Here is a 22,683-nt window from a genome sequence, read left to right as displayed (position 1 = left end):
TCTTCATGCTGAGGTAGAAGTGAGCTTTAGGCAGTTGGCACAGACAAGGAATGTAGTTATTCTCCTTCAGTAAAAAAGCACTAACCTGGATTTTACCTTATCTTTCAGTGCACTGTTAGCCACAGGATATCCATTTTTTGAGTCAGCAAAGCACCAGTTGTGTACACAGGAGCAGAGAGTACAGGGAATGCAAGGCAGAGCTGTAAGGCTCAACTCCATCCCACCCATTATAAAAGTCATAGGTACAAGTACTGCTTAGATATTTATTAAGTTTACACCAATCAGTTACAGGAAAGTAGCATTGCTGGTATTATCTTGAATCCATAGGAAAACAAGATACAATTGAAGACGCTGTCCCTATGGAGACTGCCCCTGCAGAAGGGACAGCCTGCCTTGCTCACATCACTTCCCTTGTCCTAGTGCCTGTGACATGTGGAGGTGAGTCACACCAGCTCCAGCTATTCTGTCTCTCTTCCCAATGCAAAGAAAAGTTGACTATAAATGTGCAGAGATAATAGAACACAACAGATACTGGTTAGACACTAAGTTACTCCTGTTCCATGGCTTAAAATGACACACTGTGAACACAGTTAACTGCATATTTGAATGGCTTAGTTGCTTTCTCTGCCCTCACCAACTGTTTTCCAATATGCATTTAAAGCACTGACAGCAAGATGTGTTACCACTTCCAGGCATCTTGTCTTAGTTTCTTTGCAGTCCCTGACAAGCTGTACTGTCTTTCCATCAAGTGTGGTTAGTTGTGAGCAAGCGTGAAGTCAAGCTACTTTCAAAAAATGTTTGGCAGGTGTTCCCTCTATCCTCCTGCAGCAGCTGAAGTATTCTTTACCTCCCCTCTCTCCTGTTCTTTCTGGTTTACGGCCACTTTTGTGATGTGCACTCTCTGGTAGCAGCCTCCCCTGAGGCACATGTGCCTCAAGGAAGCACTGGTGTAATGTGGAGCCTGTTGCTTTGGAATCGAGCATCCATGTATTGACATCAGCCTTTTAAACAGGGACACAAACAATGACTGCCAGTGGTGTTGGAATTCCTGACTCCAGGAGCCTCAGACACACACTTTCCTCACGGTGTGAGGAAAAGAGCATGCTAAAGCCTGCAGGAGTGCAGGCAGACCACTGGTGCAAGTGGGGCCAAAGACAACAGAAGACACTCAGGCTGCCACTGTAAGTTTAGTGGTACTTTATACAGCTCTCTGGAATTAATTCTTGTCAGCAGGAAGGTAAAATTTGAATCTGTGAACTAAGTTTTCTAGGGCTCCAGGCTGGTCTGACAGGTCAGCTGCAGCTGAGGAGGAAGGGTTTAGTACTCTGAAGTGCATATGCATATGATTTATTGCAACTGCTGGCCTTGACTGGTACATTACACCTAGAGTTCATTTTATTCAACAAAATCCACACCACTTAACTCATGAGCTCAAATCAAACCACAAGCAGTGCAGAATGTGACCACCCAAAGAAAGAGCGGGGAGGGGTCCAGAAGAGGCGTGTTTGTAGCACACATCAATTTACATCCCAGAACCAAGCAGATACAGGCCCTTATCCCAGTACAAGAGAACCCCAGTTTATTTCTGGGGTATAAAAAGTTATCTACAGACCTCAGCTATCAGTTGTTCTTCCAACTCAAGAGCAGCCAGTGTCAAACCATCATTCAAGGTGGTTACCAAAAGTCCTAGGGGGGAGCGTTTGTTCTACATGACCAGGTTACAAAGAATGTGTAATTGCCAAAAAACAAAAATAAAATAAAAAAAAATTAGCAGCCTCACTCACCCACATTAAAACAGAGCTGAACAACTGAGAGAAGCCAGGAGGTTCCTCCTACCACTAGTGCCATTTTGAAATACACAAATTCACTGAATCACTTCAAAACCAAGTAGCCAAGTTCTGCTTTACACTCACTCACCTCAGCTTTAAATCTTTCCAAGCCAGGAGAACAGGAGGAATTCTTGCTCTTTAGAAACAGAACAGATATAGCAGCTAACACTCTAAAGCCAGTAAGCTCTTTTGCCTGTTTCCAGTGCAGCCAAAACCAGTTTCTCAAGAGAGCAGTTTGACAGCTTTACTGAAACAGCACCACTGTCAGTCAGATGGACTTCTGTCCATGAATAATTAACTACTGGGAAATAAAGGCTCTCTGCCCTTTCTCTTGGGTAATATTGCAGTACTTTGGCAGCGCTACACAGCTGTAAAGATTTTCAAACTGCTTATCAGGCCAAAGAACTGACTCGGCAATTAGAAGCCTTGGTGGATTTGTCTCTGGGTTGTTACTTTCAAAACTCTGTTTCAGTATAAATTCATTAAGCAGTTGGAATCAAAACATGTTACTTCAACACATATAGTCATGGTTTCCTTCTGAAGCCCCTAGAAGCTCTGGAAACACAAGTTTAGGCTGTTCAAATTTAAATACTTAAAACTATAGCAGCAAAACAAAGCAAAATTAAAAGAAAATCAGGAGAGGAAACTTCTCTTGAATAGCAGAATCACTTTGTGTGAACAACAGAGGTGCTGAACAATAGCTTCTGCTTCTGTTTCTTTCTTTTCTTGCCTCCCTTTTCCTCTGTGAAGAATTAAAATGAAACTGTCATTCTTCTCATGGAAAGGAACATCACACAAATGGTCTTCCCTAACCTAAATGGCTTCTACAGGTCCACAACACTTCCTATCAACTCACTGAACACCAGGTAGTTTAATTTTAACAAAAAAATTACTGCAGACAAACTAAGGGAGACTCCATCACACCTAAAACACACTTAAAACAAGCATAACTGATTGCAAAGTTGCTGTTGCAACAGCAGATCCCAGGACTGCATGCATGCAGCAATTTGTCTGTCTGATAAATACCACTTCCATCCATGTCCAAAAAACACAACTGGAGCTGATACTCCACTGAACTCCCAGGCCCTCCCATCCAACTCTCTCCATCATCCAGTGCAGTTTCCAGACAGAAGCCAAAGCTGAACATCAGAACTGAGCATTATAAATGAGTTTTATCAGCCAGCATCAGGCTGGTTTAAGTCCATCTCAATTTGCTGGAGGTTTAAGCTCACCTCAATTTGTTTCACACTCCTTAACTTGTAATTTCAGCCAGCAGTTAACTCAGCATTTTGGTCAAACTTGAGCGGTAGTTCAGCAGCTCAGGTATTTTTAGTTTAAAAATGCATAACCTGAATTTAAGTTCCAGCAGAGACATGGCAAACAGGATTGTCAAAAGCCATCTCTGTCCTAACAGGATTCTTTGCTAGTTGGAGATCTCAGCTCCCACTAAGAGGCTGCTTTAAGCTGACAGAAGCCCTACTCAAGCTGTTCAGAAACCACAACCTGACAATTTTTCAGAACTGTTCTCTGGCCAATTTCTGGTCCTCAAAATTGCTGCTCTCACTTCTCCCAGAGGAAGAAGGAGATATATTCCATTTTTTTCACTTCAGAAATCTTTCCTGCCTTCCCCTCTGCCTTTTACCTGCCAGATGATCAGCCGTGGACGGTTTGTCCAGTTTCAGGAGGGCTGCCTCAATGGCTTGGCTGAAGGAATTCTGGAAGCTGGGCACAGGGATGCGGTCAGAGCTGTCACTTTCTCCATCACTATCCACGGGCACAGGGAGTGCCAGAGTGTTCTCATCTGAAAGAGGGAAAGAGATGCAAAGGCTGCATTAAACTTCCCCCATGCAAAAGCCCCTCCTCACTCCAGATGTTTCTTGTGAAGCTTCAAGATTTCTCAGATTTAAGTGCATGGCAGAGAACCTGAAGTATCAATATCAAATTCTCTTACCTCTTGTCTTTGGAACAGGTTTAGGCCATGTTTCTGGTTTTGCCTTTCCAACTCTCAACATCTATCAAAAAAGTTGTAAGATATTATTAAACTCCATGTACTAGAACCAACCTGCATATACCCTAAGTGGCAAAAAAATTTAGGAACCCCTTCAAGCACTCTAACCCTATGATGTCTCCCTAAGATTTATCCCAGATTGTTTTTGTGGGGAAAGCAACTGTATTATCAGATTAATCCCCAACTAAGACATGGGTAATTCTGACAAGATTTACTCTGCTACACAACTTACCTGGGCAAAGGAAGGGAAGGGAGACTCTTCTTCCAAACTCCCACAGAGCAATGGGCTGACCTGGCTGGCAGCAGGTGACAATGGAGCTGGAAGAGACTCTACAGAGAAAGGAGCACAGAATGAATTAAAACCAGCTGCATTCAGCAAAGACATTCATTATGCTGCTTATCAAGATGAAACAAAGTTTTATCTTATGTAATTAACCATTTTTACCTCATTGGTTCCATCCATCAGTCACACAGTGGGACCTCTCAAATTTCCTCAATCTTTTTATTTATGGGAAATTTAAGTTGGGTTGTGGGGGTTTTTTTGAGTTTGTTTGTGGGTTTGCTTTTTTTGGGGTGTTGGGGGGGTTGTTTTGGTTTTGGAGGAGTGTTGAGTTTTTGTTTTGGTTTTGGGAAAAACATTAGATTAGTTTCTATTTAATACTTTTTATGAACTGCAAGATAAAACATTTGGTAAAGCATCACTGGACAACAACCTAACTGAGTGCTTATCAGCTACATTTTATTTTAGTATAATGTGGTGGGGAAGATGGAGAGGGTAGAAAGAAAAAATGCCAGCAGTGTTTTCCTGGCATACACACTTCTCTTCCCTTTCGGGGGCATTTTTTTCCTTTTATTTGCCTCAGCAGAGATTTAAAAGATGGGGTAACTACAGGGCAGATCTCCAAGTCACTGAGGTAGAGGTAGTAAAAAGCAGACAAAGGACCAGAATGTTTCTTAGCTACATCAGCCTTTTGTGTATGATCTCACAGGCAATCCAGAATGGTTTGGGTGGGAAGGGACTTGAGGATCATCTCGTTCCAATTCCCCTGACATGGGCACCTTTCACCAGACCAGGTTGCTCAGAGCCCCATCCAACCTGGCCTTGAACAGCCACAACTTCTCTGAAAAGAAGCCATCTTTGATCAGTATTGAGAAAGTTCAGCATGAAGACCTGAGCAATAGATCCCAAAAGAATAATCAAGAGCTAGATGTGGTGTGTTTTTGCAGATGCTCACCTGTCTGAAACACAGGGCTTCTGCCAAGAGGAGACTGACAGAAGCTCTGATGATCAATGCTGGTAGTTTCTCCAGGGCAAGAAGTAAAAGCAGGGAACTGCTGCAGATTCTCTAAAGCAATATGGACCTCTGGATCTAGAAAGAGGTTTTAAATTAAAGCACTACACAATGTGGGGGAGGACTGTCAATATGCAAGTTGTTTCAGGAGTCTAGGAGGTGCCAACTCAATTTTCTTTCCACCCTCTATTTCAGAGACCAAGTACAAGCCCTGCTGCTGGATGGAAGCAGTTCCTAGGCCTTTTTTTCCTTCTTCACTTTTCACTCTACATCGTGATTACTATAAAAACAGAAACTAAGAATCCTGAGAGATTTCTACACCCTGGAGATAGAGCTGTGCCCTCATATGCCCTCTGTCTCTCCCAGAAAGGTAAGTATGCAGCCATTGCATAACATCACTTAACATCCTGACTAAAACAGCTTATCTTTTTCACTATACTGACATTGTTTCTAACACTTTGTAATCTTGCTCTAAGTACACACTACAAACTAAAGGCCTTAGAGTTCATCCTTACTGCTCACAAAATCAGGTCAGCAACTAAATATGACTGCAAATCCACCAGTTAGGAGCAATCACGACTTACATTTGCCCTGTTTCTTGTTCTCTTCCATCTCAATTCTGCGTTCGCGCCGTCGCTCATCGCGAGCTTTCTTCTGCCGCAGGCGTTTCCTCTTCTCAAGGTCATCTAGGAGCAATGCACAACACTGGATATCAAAAACCCCACACCAATGCTCTGGCAGTGTTTTCTCCAGCTCTGACAACAACATATTCAGTCATAACACATCAGTAACAAAATATTCTTACAAACGACATATGCTCTTCCAAGCAGTCAGGAATTTTTTTATTCTTTTTATAATTGTTGTCTAAAAAACAGTGAATTGGGGTTGGTCTGTCTAGCAGTCATCTGATAGTTGATGCTAGAGGAGTAAAGCTGCTATGTATGTTCTTTTTTCCACCATTAAGGGATAAGAATGACTTCCCCTTCACCCTCATGGATACGTGGCAGAGGCTACCAGAAAGGTAGTACCAACCTGAAAACAACTCTAAAGTCTCCTTAGAGATGACAGGTGGCTTCAGAGCCAGTTCACAAATGCTGAACTCACAGGTGAGGGGCAAGTGACAGAGGTAGCGATGACGTTGTCTTATGTCCTGATAAAAAGAGAGCAATACATGATCACAGCACGGCCCAGAGGCTGCCACAGCAATGAACAGCTTATGGAGATGGAATGCACACCACCCATCAAATCAAATGGAAAAAACCAGCAGCAGTGACACAACAATTACTTCATAAACTACAAACACGTGAAGAATGCCCTGGGTCAGAACTAAATGTTCCAAGACCTCCACCAACTACACCATAATCACATTTGGATGCAGCTACTCCAGCTCGTTTACTGATTTTCTTGTTATTCCTCCCTTCTCACTCACATCACTGGAATAAAATTCTGCAATACCAGTCTTATAATGCAATTATTTTTGTGCTGGACCAACTTTGCCTTTTATACTTAAATTACTTGGACTAATGACCACCACTTTGCTAGGCTGAATCAAGCAGTTTTCTATTTTTCCTTGCAGGGCTGAAAAACTTGAAGACAATTCCCTACTACCTCTGCATCCATTCTCACTTGAATGTATAATTTCTTAAAAGATTAATTAAAAACTATGTATAGTTGTAACTGCATGTGTCAATTCTTACAGTTGTCTTTATTTGAGGTAAATTAATTCAAGACCCATCCCCTCTTCCAGAACTTCAGTGCCTTAAGCACTTTCACTCCCTCTGTCTAAAACACTGAAGTTTCTTTCCATCCTCTGTATTTTCATAACATCCCACTGCTCAGAAACAACTTTTTAAGACTGAAGCAGACACTTCAAGTTGAGAAAGATGATAATCAGTCTAGTTCAAGCTACTGTCTTATATGAGAAAAGAATTTGCTTGTTTTAAAACAGCTTTAACAACAAACCAATCTTAAACTTGCAATTCCCTTACTCCTAGAACTTGCTACCTTCTAGGAAAATAAAAAGCAAGACTGCAGCCAACTTACCAAAAGACAACAAAAGCACTGCACTTTCCACAGATGCCCTTCAGAGATTAGCATCCCAACCCATTCACAGTTATTATTTATTATACTAAAGAGAAACAAGTCTCCTCTATCAGCTACATCTGCTAAAACACGGCCCCTAATTAATAAGAAGGTAGAATAACTACCTCTGTCATTGAGTAGCCAGTTATCTCCACTACAGCTGCAGTTATCTTCTCGGGGCTCTTCTCCAAGCTGCCGTACTCACGGACCAGGCACCGAACGTTCACCGGGTGAAGGTACATGCACTGCCCGTCCTCCGCTGCAAGGTAAGACATCATCACTCCTTCTCTGCCTGTTCATTTTCAGTACCCTTCTCCCCACCTCAGTACACCCCCCAGTAATAAAATTAAAGCTCCTTTCTGAGGTTCTGTGGGACTTTTATTTCACAGGGGTTAGCTGCGTCTAATGAAGGGACAAACTCCTCAAGAAGGATCCCAAAGGAGGCATCTCTGCCCCCATGATTCCAGGATTTCATTGCACTGACCTTGATAAAAATAGTAAAAAGGAGAGTTGCCAAGATGTCCAGAGCTAACTGTATCTTTAGAGTCTTGGTAACTTGTTTCAGCTGGATTTGATTCTTCTGTAGTGTTCGTATCAGGTTCCCCCCCAGTGTCCACCTCAGGTACTTCCTCTTCATCCAGCACTGCCTCTTCTACTTCCACAGGAGGCGAAAAGGAACTTGCCAGGTCAGAGCAAGGCTCCACAAGCTCCTCATCAAATGCAGAGAGATATTCCACACCACACTACCACAGCAGAGAGGATACAGTTAGTACCACGCCACCTCCTTCAAAGATTATCATCTCTGCAAAAATCTTTGGCACGAGTTCACCGTACACTGCAGTGTGAAGTAGAATAAAATACTAACAGGATCTGCCAGAGCAGAGTTGTCACCCACCTTTTTCTCTTGGGTAACTGCAGGCTCCACAGCCTTGGAGCTTTCTAGGACCAATTCTTCCACAGCTGCACTGATTCCAGCAATGCCATTGTTTTTATCCTGGTCAGCAGAGAGTGCTGTTTCTCGCTCCTGCAGGTCATTCAAAGGGAACAAGTTTCAATTTGCCATTTAAGCCATAAGACCACCACCACCACCACAGCTATTTTTAGCCTTGCCCTATACTTCAAGATTTCATAGATTTTCACAGAAATTCATCTGTGATAAAGAGTAACTCAAAGAGAGGTCCTCTCCTTCTTGGTACTGGAAAGAACACTCAAGTAGGACACCTAAAGGCTTAGAAAAGGAATATTGTACAGGTTTGTCAGTGTTTGCCCAATAGAACACTACCATCTGTGCAGCAGAGCATGGATGCTCAGCACTCAGCACACTCTTAAAGTTACTAAAAGCCTCCAGAGAGGTTGTTACCTTCAGCTCCTGGATAGCTGCCTCAATAAAGCAAGCTTCTGGGGTGTGCTTTTCTTCCTCATATTGTTTCAGTAATGCCGCTTTCTCCTCCAGAATCACCAGCTGCAAGACCTGCTCCCTGGATGCCAGAAGCAGCTTTGAATACTGGCTGTGCTGGTCATCTGAACAGAAGGAGCACCAATCATTAGTGTCTGTATGTAGAGGCACCAGTTTGGGCTGCTGCTTCTTCTGAAGTTGTGTCGCTGCTCAGTTTTGTGAATTAATCCCCCAGGGAAGACAATACTCAGTCCACATATTACCATTCTATCACAGGCTGGTGCCACATACCTGCTCTGCCAAAAACATCTCCCTCACACAGCAGTTTATCTGCCACTCAGTTGCTACACATCAAAAAAAATGAAGGCTGCACTTCTACATGATGGAAGCATTGCCTTTGAGGGGTCAAAACTTCCTGAAACAATGCAGTCTTAGAGCTTCTTCCTCTTCTCAATATACTCAAAAATACTGCAATTGGAAATTTCTTCAGTGCAACCCCTGGTTTGGCTCAAACTAATTCACAAGTCCATATGTATCAAAAATCCATACAAAACATTATGATGAGGTTTTTACAGGAAGAAATAGTAAGCAGAAATTTTACAGCAGAAATAGTAAGAAAAAACCCTGCAAGTTCAGCAAAAGGTAGTCATGCTTGTTACAGAAGCACTTAACTATAGAGTTTACAGCAACCACAGCATCACATATTAATACAGTCCCTATATTCACAGCTTCCCAAGGGTCCAACCTTGTCTACAGAACATCAAGTTAATGCTGAATTGTCTGGCTTTAAAATGATCTCAAATCCTGTATTTGTTCTTTTGTTTGTTTTATGAAAGGATTTAAAGATCTTTACTTTCAAATACTGAGAAACATGTAACCCCACAGCCTCCATGCTGGATACCCATCACACTTTAGGAGACTTGACTTTTTCCAGAGGGTTTAAATGCATGCAGCCTTTCCTAAATGTGACTGCAAAATGAAGTGAGCCAAGACAGCCCACAAAGCAGCCATGTTCAGTAAAATTATTTCTTTAGACACCAAATTTTTGTGATACTAACAGATAAGATGATGATGAGTTAGTCACATTCTTGACTGGAGAAAACTGAAGATGTCAGGCAACAGATGTTTGGAATAGGTTTGCAATAATTTTGATTATTTCACCATATCATTCACTGACTTCAGTTGATAAGTGATGATGAAAACCTTGTGAAGATTACAGCCTCGAAATAGTTTAGACACAGTTATTTTTGCTGAGCTGTATAATGAGGAGCCAGGGGGGAAAAAGTTAAGGACACTGAAGTGCCAATAAAAGCAGCAAGAGTCACACCAATGACTGTAGGATACAAAACACACCAAACTAACAGCAATGACTGAGAAGGCAGGAGTCTGCAGTGCAGGTACTTGAAGGGAAACGGCACATAAGTTAAAGCCTTACAAAAAAACAAAGTGTGGGTAGAAAGTTTATTGTTAATATGTTGTCATTAAGCTTTTCAGCTGTTAAACCCCATGTTTTGTAATCTGGTTTATTTTAAGATGACAGCATGGCATTGCCAGGGCAAATTGTGTCTACACAAATCCTGGTCACAGCTGGGAGCAGGATTCCAGCCACCAGTACTCGGATACACTCACCTCTGATGTAAACAGGCTGCACCACATTCATCCACTGAGACTTGGGCAGTGCTATCAGAACACCTTTCTCCCTTCTCATAAGTTGCATGGTAATGGTATCACCAATTGCATACTGGCGTGTCTCCATAGCAACAACACTGCAATGTACGGAGGAGGTTAGCGGTGTAAAAATAACATTTCAAAGAGACACATAATTTAATAAATATTGTCTCACCTCTTGAGATCCTTCTTGTGAACAGAGCCATAACAAATAGGACACTTACTCCAGGTCTTTTCGCTCAAGGAGAGATAGTGAAGGATACATGCCCAGCAGAAGATGTGCCCACAGCGGGTGATCTTGGCTGCGGTTGGTGGGTACAAACATATTGGGCAAGAGGGCACTTCATGGCTACAGATTCGCTGGAATGGCACAGGAGAAGAATAGCACAAGTTTTAGACCCAGAAATCAGTTCCTGGGACACAGAATAAGCCACCTGTAAGATCTACTCTAACACTTTATCTTCCAGCTCTTTAGGCTCTGCTTATTTACCAAGAAATTAGTACACTGTGAATTAACACCTTCAGACTGCACATGGAATAACCTTCAAAGCCACCTATCTGGTATCTCTACTCTAATGACATTAAAAAGTGACTCTTCTCATGTTTCCCCTGAGGTATTCACCATCATCTCTAAGAGTTAGCAGCATCTTCATCATCTGAATTCAGACAGTGAGGAGATGGCAAACGAGCTCTGTGGCCTCACTTACACAAGCAGACTTGTGCAGCCCTGCTCAGCTGCGAGACTGAACTTACCCACTTCCATGAACATTCTGGGTTTAGTCAGACACTTTGTTAGCATCTCTGTGTGGCAGAGAGAACTGCCAAGCAAGCACCTCGATTTTTCAGCTCTCTTGGAGTGTCAGGTAACAGTAAGCCCACCTCCTCTCCACCTACGCCATGCACCAGACTGTCTTGGCAGATATAAGTTTCTGCTTGAGGCAACCCAAACTTCTGACCACAATTCTAAAGAGATTTTCTATTTTGTTGCTAGGCAAGATAGGCCACCTATGCACAGAATAATTCTTCAAAATTCTACACCCTAGTCCTCTTCCATGGACTCGTGCCCAAGTTTTCTGTTAATATCTCGATCACAAGGACTCTGTCTACAGAATGTCAGATACTATTTTTGATGAGCTCCCATCTGCAAAAGCAAGAAGAAGCTGCTAATTTTCCTAATAGATTTTAGCACTTCTCTTTTCCTGTCATGAAAGTATTTCATAATATATTCCATGACAGATCTTTCCCAGTATTGTGGGAGTGACAGAAAAGGCCTCAACTCAAAAACAGCTGAGTTTTATGTAACATCACAGAGGGAAAGAGGCAGTTAAAGACAGGTTGAGGTTCTTAAGAAAAAGAAGGAGAAAAAAAAAATCTAGCCCATCACAACTGACCACTTGCTCCACAAAGTCCCAGTTGACCAAGGTATCTGGATCAGCAAAGTGGACTGTGTAGTCCTGTTCTTCAGAGACAACAAACTGGCAGCTGGGGAAAGGCAAAGAGACAGATGATCCACTCAGTTGTTTCTAAAAATTCTTTGAGAACTATTTTACAGGATTCTCTGAGCTGCTTCTTTGTCCAGCAGAAAATTATGTAGTCAGTAACTGCTGGATGTAGTCAGTAACTTCTATCTACAAAAATCAAGAGTTCAATTCATAACCAGATTTCCAGAATACAGATGTGTCTAATTTCAGCTAGACACAACATCACAAACTAACTACAGAATGAGCCAGGCAGTGTGGTTTTCCAGAAACATGTAAGGAATAGCCAGCTCCATCAGGGATCTATTAAAAAACAAGGAATCGACATGGGGAAAAAATGTGGTCACAAAAACTAGAACTACTGGGGTTCCTGCAAATAGATTTCACTACAATAAGCCACAAAACAATAGGGAAAAATCAGAAGCACCAGTGCTGAAAATAGTTTTTATCTTTAACATTATCAGAGAGCGGAGTCCTGAACACACTTCAAACTCCATTATTTCCAGTCAAAAGCAATTCTGCAGCTGGATTACTATATTGATCATCATTTGGGTTATACTACACTCTTAGGGACTTGCAAAATAATCAACAGCTTAAGAACTAAGACCTATATAAGTAATTGCCTCTGGAAATTACAAATTCAAATCAGCTTTCATCCAGCAACTGCTATCTCTTCCATCTCAACATACTAATTTTTTGGAAAAAAAATCACAGTCCCCCATAAGGGAACTACATAGATATTCCAAAATGGAGTGTCATATTCCAAAGTGATGACAGAAAATTAGAGCAGATTAACTGGTTTGTAGCTAAAGGACTCACTCCATTGGACACCTTGTAAATAGGAAAGAACAACGTCCCTTTCAAATATAGTCATTACCACTAAAAACAGTATGGCAAGGTAATTTCACCCTGGAAAAGACAATACAAGTAGTCAAGGCCAAACACAATTCCCTGGCTGTTCACCCCTTACAGCTCAGTGTCTCTGCAGAAGTATAAGAGCCCTGTTGGTCTCCCACTCACTTGGCCTGTAGGAAAAGCTCCTTGTTGAACGGTTTATGTCCCCACTTGTTCCTTTTCCCCCAGTTGCCATGTCCATTCCCATCAAAATGTCCTGCTTGGCCACGGGGTTCAAAAGTGAAGTTCAGTAAGTGGTTCAGATTTATCTTCTTGGGACCAGAGAATTGGGCAGGGCTGAACTCTGCCCGTTGAGCCTCTGCTACCTAAGAGACAACAGCATTTGTTAGAACCTGCCAGAATTTACTGCAAAAGCATCAGTACAGGTGGATACCCAGGCCCCATCAGTGATTACACACAGAACATGCAGCATTCCCTCACTCACCTTCTCCCATCCCAGTTCTGCAAATCAAGTAGTGCAGCATTAGAAGTGCAGGAGAATCTGAAAGTCAGAACTCAGTGATCTTACCCCACACTGAGCAAAAGGAAGAGAGTGTAAAAACAAACACAAGTAAGGACAAGTAAAAGCTGGCAAAACCCAGTCAAGGTGAGTAACAGAATAAAGTTGTTTGAATCCAGACAATATTCTTTTAGACAGACAGCAATACAACTCTGATTACTGTTTGCACAGGTTGTACTTGTTTCAGTTAGTTTTCACATAATGAAGCAAAGAATGAGAATTCAACAGAGGCAGCAGGTGAGTTTTGAGTCAGCAGTCTAGGTAAGCAGTGCTGCTCATCCACCAAAACTGAAAAATCAAAGAATCAGTTAAACCCCACAAACAGCCTACGGTATTTAGATCCACATCAGCATAAAAGCCTCAGTCTGCTTTTACTCCACCTTGATGTCACTTATGCCAATACATTTACTTCCTCAAAACCCCCATCTCATGTAAATTTTTGCACTGAAGTGGTTGGACAAAATGAATTTTCAGAGGGCAAGCTTTATCCTGTTCAGGAGACTGGGTGACAAGAGTCCCTTGGGAGGATGTCCTGAAGGGCAATGGAGTCCAGGAAGGTTGGACATTCTTCAAGAAATCTTAAAGGTAGAGGAGCAGGCTGCCCCCATGAGCCAAAATATGAGTCAGTGGGGAAGAAGACCAGCCTGGCTCAACAGAGAGTTTTAGCTGGAACTCAGGGAAAAAAAGGAGTTTATGACCTTTGGAAGAAGGGGCAGGCAGCTCTGAAGGACTACAAGGATGTCAAGAAGTTATGCATGGAGAAAAGTAGAAGGGCCCTAGAAACTAATCTGGCCGCTGCTGCAAAAGACGATAAAAAATGTTTCTATAAATACATTAGCTACAAAAAGAGGGCTAAGGAAAATCTCCATCCTTTATTGGGTGGTGGGAGGTGAAACATAGTGACATAGGAAAAGGCTGAAGTAATTAATGCCTTCTTTGTCTCAGACTTTAATACTAAGACCGGTGTTCCGCAGGATACCCAGCCCCTGAGCTGGAAGACAGGGACAGGGATTGGAATGAAGCCCCCATGATCCAAGGAGAAATGGTCACCTGCTGTGCCACTCAGACACACACAGGTCTATGGGGCTGGGTGGGAGGGCTCACTGGGGCAAACTGGGTGGTCCCAGCTCACTGGAAGTCAGCAAGTGGGATGCTGGGCCAGGAGGAGGATCCAAGGAGTTACAGGCCTATCAATCTGACCTCAATGCCAGGGAAGGTTATGGAGCAGATGATCTTGAGTGCCACCACATATAATGTACAGGACAACCAGGGGATCAGGCCCAGCCAGCACAGGCTTGTGAAAGGCACGTCCTGCTTGACTAACCTGATCTCCTGTGACAAGGTGACCCATTTAATGGACAAGGGCAAAGCTGTGGATGTTGTCTACCTGGACTTCAGCACAGCTTTGGCACAGTTTCCCACAGCATTCTCCTGGAGAAACTGGCTGCTCTTGGCTCAGATGGGTGCACTGTTCCCTGGGCAAAAAACCAGCTGGATGGCTGGGCCCCGATGGTGGGGAATGGAGTCACACCAGCAGGGGCTGGTCACTAATGGTGCTCCCCAGGGCTCAGCACTGGGGCCAGTCCTGTTTAATGTCTTTATCAATGATCTGGCTGAGGGGATGGAGGGCACCCTAATCAAGTTTGCAGACAACACCAACTTGGGCGGGAGTTGATCTGCTGGAAGGCAGGAAGGCTCTGCAGAGGGAGCTGGACAGGCTGGATCAACAGGCTGAGGTCATTGGTATGAAGTTCAACAAGGCCAAGTGATGGGTCCTGCACTTGGGTCACAAGCCCCATGGAATGCTCCAGACTTGGAAAGCTGCCTGTCAGGAAAGGACCTGCGGGTGCTGGTCAAAAGCAGCTGACCTTGAGCCAGAGTGTGTCCAGATGGCCAAGTAGGCCAAGAGCATCCTGGTCTGTATCAGAAACAGTGTGGCCAGCAGGACCAGGGAAGTGATTGTCCCCCTGTACTGGGCACTGGTGAAGCTGCACTTCCGAGTCCTGGGGTCAGTTATGGGCCCCTCACAACAAGGACATTGAGGAGCTGCAGCAGGTCCAGAGAAGGGAACAGAGCTGGGGAAGGGTCTGGAGCACAAGTCTGATGAGGAGCAGTTTAGTCTCTCAGAGCAGAGAGCACTCCTCTTCAGTTGTTGCCAAGCTGCTCCGCTCACACTCCCTCTGGCATCTCAATGATGTTAGTTAGCACCTCTTATCACTCTTTCCCTTCCCAGCCCAGGAGCTGAACACAGCAGACCTATCTAGGCAGGTCAGAGCATCCTGTCATCCCAAGAAAGAAGGGCCTGGAGGTGTGGCATTACAATTCTCACCTCATCTCGTCTCCCACCATTAGAAGAGCTAAAAGGTTTGCCGCTTCCGCCGCTGCCTCCCCTTTGAGGGGGCATCTTGTTAAAAGCTTTGCTTTTCTGTGAATTGGAGCGACGGGACTGACTGCAAAAGTTCTCATTTTTTGAATATGAAGTTTCTCTTTTACGATTATAACGCTGTTTGGATCCACTCGCATTCTTTCCATCTGAAAGGAGATTAAAAAAAAAAAGAGAATCAGGTCAGCAGCCTCAGAGTTGACCCCGTGTAACTTCACCTCAGAGAGAAGTTCATCTCAGCCACTACCTTGAGCCCTGGTGTTTATCAGGACATCAAATCCCCCAGCAACCCCAACCATTTCATTCCTGTCACTGCCCAAAGAGCTGGTCAAAGAGTTTAAAAGAAGGATATATTTGCTGTGCTTTATCTTTTATCAGAATGGTTCAATTTTCTTTATCCAGATTTGGAATTGCCTTCCCCAGATGTTGGTGTGTTGCCTGGTTCGTTAAGCAATAAACACCAACATCACATACCATACCTTCATGCCACATTACAAAAACTGACAACAACTAGTTCCTTTTTTCATTCCATTTTCTGAAAACACACAATTTATCATACGTTGTTCCCTCATATAAATACACTGCCTGTGTTTCTCTTGAAGTCTCCCACTACCTGTTTTCACTCAGTTCTGCCCCTATGCTTAAAAGACCCCAACAGATCTAATTCTGTTTTAAAAATATACCTCTATGTCATGAGGCCAACAAATGCTAATTTATCTTGAAGTACAAACTCAATGCTCTGTGGCCTTGCAGGGCACATACCTAATGTCTAAGTACTAAGTCCACCAACCTATGCAGCCAGAACTGTTTGCCAAAAACCATGCTGAGCACACCACTGACCCTAATACAGGACGTAGTGGTGAAGCACAAAACAAAATACTGCAGGAATAAAGCTCACAAGAGCAGAAAAATCAGTCAGGCTCCTGAGAGGAGTTCCCTGTGTCTAAAACAGCTGCTACATCAGACTGCTAGAACAGGGTGTTAATACTATGAAGGCATTTCTAGTAGTCTTAACACAAGATCAGAGTTGCCCAAGGACACAACAGACTGCTGACCTGTCGCTTAACCTGGCATTTCCACCACCTGCCCTAAGTTTTATTTGTAGAAGAGGTATGTTGATAAGCTTAGAAACAAAACTCCACAGGCCCAGCAAGACATCCACCCGCACCAGCCAGCCCCGAAGTCACTCTGGATACCCAGTAAACATTACACAAACAGCAAGGCCCCACACAATATCTAGTTGCATTTATAAAAGCCTTCTGGTTTCCCTTTTCCCACTTTGCAGTCCTCCCCACCCCTTAATATAAACCTTACATGTTAGGCAAACACACCACTGTGGTTCAGGATCATGTTTCCACATGGGCAGTTTCATTGCTGGTGCTTCCAGTTTTCCCCTTTCCCAGCACTGCTTCCCATCTACCCAAGCATATAAAACAGCTGGAGTAGTGTCATTCACATAGTTTTTCTTTTTTTTTTTTTTTTTGTTACTTTAAGTTTCCTCTCCCACTTGCACCCCCCCAAAAAGGTGGGCAGAGGACTGGAAGGTTGTGTGTTATTATATATTACTGAGAATCCAACTTCTTAAGAATAAACTAAGTAATAAAAGTGGCTGGATGGGGTTTTGTGGTGCTCTGCTGTTTCTTCCACTTGGCAGATTTCAGTCTTTGCCTGCAACTACAGTTATAGAAAGACACTATCATTACTTTCACATGATGTGACAGAGCCATTTTTTGCAGACAAACTTTATCATCAGAACTGGTCATTTACTCTGCTATTGAAAGGGCTGATCCTTTAATTCAGAATTAAATCAACTCTGTCAGAAGCACAGCTGTGTAACTCAAACACACGCTTGCATAGCTGGCACTGCTTTAATGCACATCAGGCTAAAAAGACATGGCTTGAGTGTTATCAGGAAAAAAAACACACCAGAAGCTGCCAAGTATTGAGGGTGTGACCAGGTCTGGCTGAATGATTACTCGGAGTGTTTCTTGAGAGTGTTTGTAGGGAAGAAGGAATAATCAACACCTCTGAGTCTCTGGTAAAAAATTAAGTAATTTTGAATAACTGAATAACTTCAGTTATTCAGAAGCAGAGCTTGTCCCTTTAGAGCTCCACGACCTTCATAAATCTCCAGTTTCAGTGAATACTCTAGAGGGGTACACACTATTGCCTGTACAACTTTGCAGTTTCTCTGCAATCTTCAAATGAGGAAAAGAAACAACTCAAGAGAAATCAGTCTAAAGTGGGTCTTTACAAGGACCAGGAACAAGGAACAGCTTGCACCTGCAGCTGACAGAAGAATTTCCTACCACTTTAAGCTTTAATCAAGTTACTCACCACCAAATTTGTCAGTCAGCTGGTTTACACACATTCCTGTCATACTACAGATCCTTTCAAGACAACTCTCAAAGTCTTTGAGAATCACTACTGACTCTCACATTTATAGGAAAGGACTCTCCACCTGTGCCTGTGTTAAAAGGACCTTACAACCAATCTCACAATGCTTCAAATCTGATTTTATGGATTGCTAGTTCCTCCCTGCTCCTAGAATAATTATCCTCAGGAGAAGTCTGGTCCATCAGAGTAGCCCTGAAATCGGTCAGCAGACAAGATCTGGACTATGCATTTGTAAACTGGAACACTTTTCCTCCACCCTGAACCTAAGCAACACTGTTCCAACCCTTCCAGCATTCCACATCAGGGAGCTCTCTGCTTTATATCACCCATCCCTGCACTCCCACAAAGAGCAGGGCAGGACAGCTGCACTCATGCAGGGAGAAAAGTGAAGGATTCTCACTGCTATCCTCTCTTGTCAGAGCCCAGTTTTAAGCAGCATAAGTTTGGATTTGATAGTTTGTTTTTTTCTTTCTTTCCTTGGCAAATTAGGAATGAGCAACAGCAAGTGCTGGTGAGGTACTTTTCACTCAGGTCCTCTGTCCTTTTGCTGTTTTCATAGGATCTAACCTATATATATATACAGATTATGTGGATGTAGCTACCCATCCACACTCCAAGAGACTTATAAAAAAATACTGTCTACATAACTTAAAAACACAAATAACAAAACTGCTCATGCATTTTGGAGCAGGCCCTGTATTTCCAAAGACCCAGAGAGAGGAGACCAAGTTCACAGGACTAGGAGCAGCTCTAGGTGACCATTCTGGCACTGGGGCTGCAGTACTGGTTTGCTGCTGGGGTGAGAACTGTAGTTTCCTTCCACCTTTATTCATCTCTTCTTTTCTGCTGAGCTGTGCTGAAGCCAACAGTATTGCATAAGGGGTTTGTGGTGGATCACACTAAAGCCACAGGGTGGTTTCATGAAAACACACTGAAGCTATTGCTGCTGCCAAGGCAAACATCCCAGTGAGCAAGAGGTGACCAAGCACTCACACAGCCCAGCCAAGCATCTCACACGGGGTATGATAAGGCCCAGAACTTCTGTGAGAACAGATGATGTCCATCAGGTCTCCAGGGCTGCAGAGACACCCAACAAGCCTGTTTTTCCTTAGCTACTTTATTCCATCCTAATGGAATGTGATTCCTGTTGGAATATATAACCCAAAGAAACTTTTCTGCTGGAAACTTCCGAGTTTAATTTAGATTCTAAGGCCAAGTTTGAAAGATAGGTGGAATCCAACTTCCACAAGTAGAAGAGAATATAATATTCTATTTAGCCCATTTCCAGCTATGCTGCAAGAGGAACAGAAGGGGAAGCTGCCACAGAGTTTCATGAGTGTCCATTTCCTCAGCTGGACAGTTCCAGCAGGTAACTCTGGAAAGCATGAAATGGCAAGAGCTGGAGTGAACTCAACCCAGTGACCATCTGGGGAAGGTCTGTGGTCCATAAAAATACTTTCCATTTCAGAGGAGAAACAGAGAATACATCCTACACCTTTCCTGAAAAGGGAGGGAAATTGGGTGGACCACATCAGCTACATGTCCAATGATAAGGAACTCAAGAAAAAAAATCACATACGGTGACGTGCCAGCGTCCTACGTGCAACAGCTACCAAAACACACAATTAACACAGAGGTCTTAATAACTCTGAAAATCAGAAGTATTGGAGTAGGCATCAGGATTCCTCTCCCCACTGCTCCTCTTCTACCAGTGGCATTGTTTCAAGCCTGTAAAACGTGACATTCCACAAAAATCACTTAACATTTTCATTCTGGGCTGAAATGACAGGCCTTTTACTTCCTTCCTCAGCACAGATACCATATCTTCTACATGAAGGCATGCCAGTCACAGCACAGGCCACCTTAACTCCTTCCTGAAGGATGTTTGTATTCTGTGAACAACCCTCCATACAGCACCACACATCACTACAAAAGAAGCTGTAGTGAGGAGGTGTCTCTTGGCAAGACAGGGACAGAAAAAGTTCTCCCTAAAAAGATTTTTACATGTTTGAATTTGAAGTTAAAATTTCACTGTAATTGCACAGCTACGCCACAACCTGGGGAGCTGTGGGTGAGTCACTTCCCATGTCCCACTTCTGTCAATCCTGTGGAAGATCAATTAACAGAGGTGAAGAGCAGGTAATACTTTGTTACCCACGACATGAGCGCATTTAGGAGGTCCAAAAAGAAGTCAACAAACACTTCAAGATACCCATTTTGTTAACCCTCTGGGGTACACTGCTGCTTTCTCAGAGACCTGAAGTAATACAGCTGAAACAAACCACTGAGGAGGAAGGAAATTAGTACAGCAATGGTGGTGTAGTAACCTGTTGACAGCCTCTCACATAGTTACAGGATTAAAACCACTAATTTTAATCACTATTGCCCCATTTCTAATTTTAGAAAAAAAAATGCAAGGTTGCCAGGAACACTCTGCTCCCCAAGATGTTTAGAGAACCAGAGTGGGCTTAGGTCTTACCATGAAAAGATGACAGGAACTATCCTGGCTCCTGGTGAACCGCTTTGTCAGCAGAACCAGCTGTTTGCAATGACAGCTGTGACACTTTGGCTTGAATGCCAGATGAGCAAACAACACACATCTAACTCTGAGCTCCCCCAAAGCAGGTCACAAACACCGGGATAAGGGGAATGCTGTGTAGGATATCAGACCCTTAGCGAGGTGTAACAACACACTGAGTACAGAATGAAGTTAAGGGTTTTTTTCACAGGCACTGGCAAACGTATGTGCTTACTATAGAAGCAGAGCTTTATCTCTAAAGCTGATTACTCCAATAGTAATGAAGATAAAGTACTAATCCTTAAAGGAAGAGGAGAGTGGGAATCCCAGCTCTGCGAACAGCGAACAGAGCCGGAAGAGGAAGGAAAAAGAAACCAAAAACAAGCAGTGACCTGAAACGCCGCCTATTAAAAACCCAGCTGAGAGACAAACAACCCGACAAGGCGAAGTCCAGCTTCGCCACGAACCCAACCGCGGCACAGGCCGTGGGCCCCCACTGCCCCACGGTTACCCCCTCCCTCCTCTTCCATCCCTTTCCCCAGAGCCCCTTCCCGGCTCTCACCGCCTTTGGGCTTAGACTCCCCCGCGGCGGGCCCGGTCGAGGCGGACCGCGGCTGCTGCCCTTTGCTGCCGGCCGAGGGTCCGGGCGCTCCGGAGCCGCAGGGGCTGCTCTTGTCCATGGCGGGGGCTGTGGCGGGGGTGGCGCCGGGCGGGCTCTGCAGCATCAACGGGCGCCCCGGCGGGCGAGCGGCGGCCCAGGGCGGGGGGGCACGACGGGCGCTGGCGGAGCCGGCGGGGGCCCAGGCTCATGGCCCGCGGGGGCGACCGGCGGGGGCGGCGCAGGGCGGCCTCGGCCTCCTTCATGGCGACATCTTCTCGCTGCTCCGCTCGAACCGGGGTGGGCCGCGGGAGGCCGGGCCGGGCCTGCGGGGCTCCGGGCGAAGGGGAGGGGAGGGGGAAGGGACGAGCTGCTCAGGGAGCCCCGCGGGGCCCGGCGCTGCCTCCGCCCGAGGGGGTCGGGACCACCCCGGCACCCACCGGCTGCTCGGTGCCGCACCGGCCCCGGCTCGGCCGCCGCTGCCCCGTAATGGCGACGAGTCGCCCGCAGCAGTGGCCGGACCCGGATGGAGCCGGTGCCGGGCGGGCCCCAGGGCATGACGGGACTCGTAGTCCTCGGCCGCGCGGGGCGCCGGGAGCCGCGCACACCGAGCCCTGCCCGCCCCTCCTCCGGCAGCGCCCGAGAGGGCGTAACATCGTCTGATATCGAGTCATTGCCGCCGACCTGCAGCAAATAACAGCAAAAGTAAAGAAAAACCACAAAAATCAAAAAACATCGTGCCTAATTGAAGCGATAGTTTTTAACTTGTCCTTCAAAGCAAAACGGGGAAAAGACCCCACGAGGCAACAGAGATCCTAAAGGCATTTTTTTTAAAAAACTTTAAAATAATATAGATCTTGAATGCAGCTCCTGATCCCCTCCCATTATTTTAGGGATGAGAGCTTCAAGTTCAATGGGAGTGCAGTTCCCAGTTTCTTCAAAAACAGCAGGGGTGGAGCACATAAGGGCACCTCTCCCCCCGTAATTCATACCATGATCTGAATCTACAGCCCTCAAAGTAAAAGCTTCAACACTAGTTTTGTACCTACAGAGATAAAGCCATAATTTGAATTTTGTTGCTCATTTGTTGCACCTGCTAAAGGAAAAATTCTCTGCCCCATGCCCTGTAACACCAGATCAACAAATCCGAGAACTTGTGCTTTACACATTTCAATAAATCCTCTATAAAAATTATTTTAAGAAAAGCCTCATAAAAGGCCTTATTTAAACTGCTGTTTGTTCCCCGTTTAGGTCTATTACTCTTAGAATTACCGACCACATTATGAGTATGCTTACCACAGTGTTTAGATCTTCTGGATTTGAGAGAAAAAAGCTTTCCAAGGCAAAACACAACATTTTTATTTGCAAATAAGCTGGCCGTGGGAAGAAAATAAATACAAGGAAGTTGCCCCTCCCACCCCCCAGTAAAAACAACTATGCTAATGAAATCCCTGACACTGCCCTTGGAGGCCAAGGTCTGCTTCCTCAGGGAGGCTGAAGGCACCAGGCTTTGTGCCATTAGCACACAACTGAGTCACAAGATGAGAATCTGAGAAACAGTCCATGGTTCTGAGCACCCTTGAGGAGAAAAGAACACAGGCAGAAGAGGATGAAGAGACT

General features: G+C 44.4%; 1 protein-coding gene across 1 annotated transcript; it reads right to left on the bottom strand.

The window, feature by feature from the left end:
* Positions 1-249: 249 nt before the first annotated feature.
* Positions 250-21,619, bottom strand: RNF10 (ring finger protein 10). The gene is made up of 17 exons (XM_064675429.1): positions 21,028-21,619; positions 15,497-15,699; positions 12,774-12,973; positions 11,667-11,757; positions 10,451-10,635; positions 10,237-10,373; positions 8,572-8,732; positions 8,107-8,235; positions 7,696-7,954; positions 7,337-7,470; positions 6,162-6,279; positions 5,714-5,815; positions 5,073-5,207; positions 4,070-4,167; positions 3,781-3,841; positions 3,472-3,630; positions 250-2,571 (listed from the first exon to the last, which is right to left on the bottom strand). Exons 1-17 carry the CDS (start codon positions 21,188-21,190, stop codon positions 2,495-2,497), a joined length of 2,412 nt encoding a protein of 803 aa, XP_064531499.1. The 5' UTR covers positions 21,191-21,619; the 3' UTR covers positions 250-2,494.
* Between the last annotated feature and the right edge of the window lie 1,064 nt (positions 21,620-22,683).

Source organism: Pseudopipra pipra, chromosome 18 (assembly GCF_036250125.1).
Source record: "Pseudopipra pipra isolate bDixPip1 chromosome 18, bDixPip1.hap1, whole genome shotgun sequence".
NCBI classification, from domain to species: Eukaryota; Metazoa; Chordata; class Aves; order Passeriformes; family Pipridae; genus Pseudopipra; species Pseudopipra pipra.
The sequence above is the reverse complement of the archived record's forward strand: the minus strand, read 5'-3'. Positions and strand labels throughout refer to the sequence as shown.

What these genes read in the sequence shown, in the direction of transcription:
- RNF10 (XM_064675429.1), bottom strand. Translation starts at nt 21,190, where the DNA reads ATGCTGCAGAGCCCGCCCGGCGCCACCCCCGCCACAGCCCCCGCCATG. An exon ending in CAGCTATCCAGGAGCTGAAG is followed by an intron (nt 8,236 to 8,571) that starts GTAACAACCTCT and finishes AATGACCTGCAG; the next exon opens with GAGCGAGAAACAGCACTCTC. An exon ending in GAACAAGAAACAGGGCAAAT is followed by an intron (nt 5,208 to 5,713) that starts GTAAGTCGTGAT and finishes ACCTCTTTCTAG; the next exon opens with ATCCAGAGGTCCATATTGCT.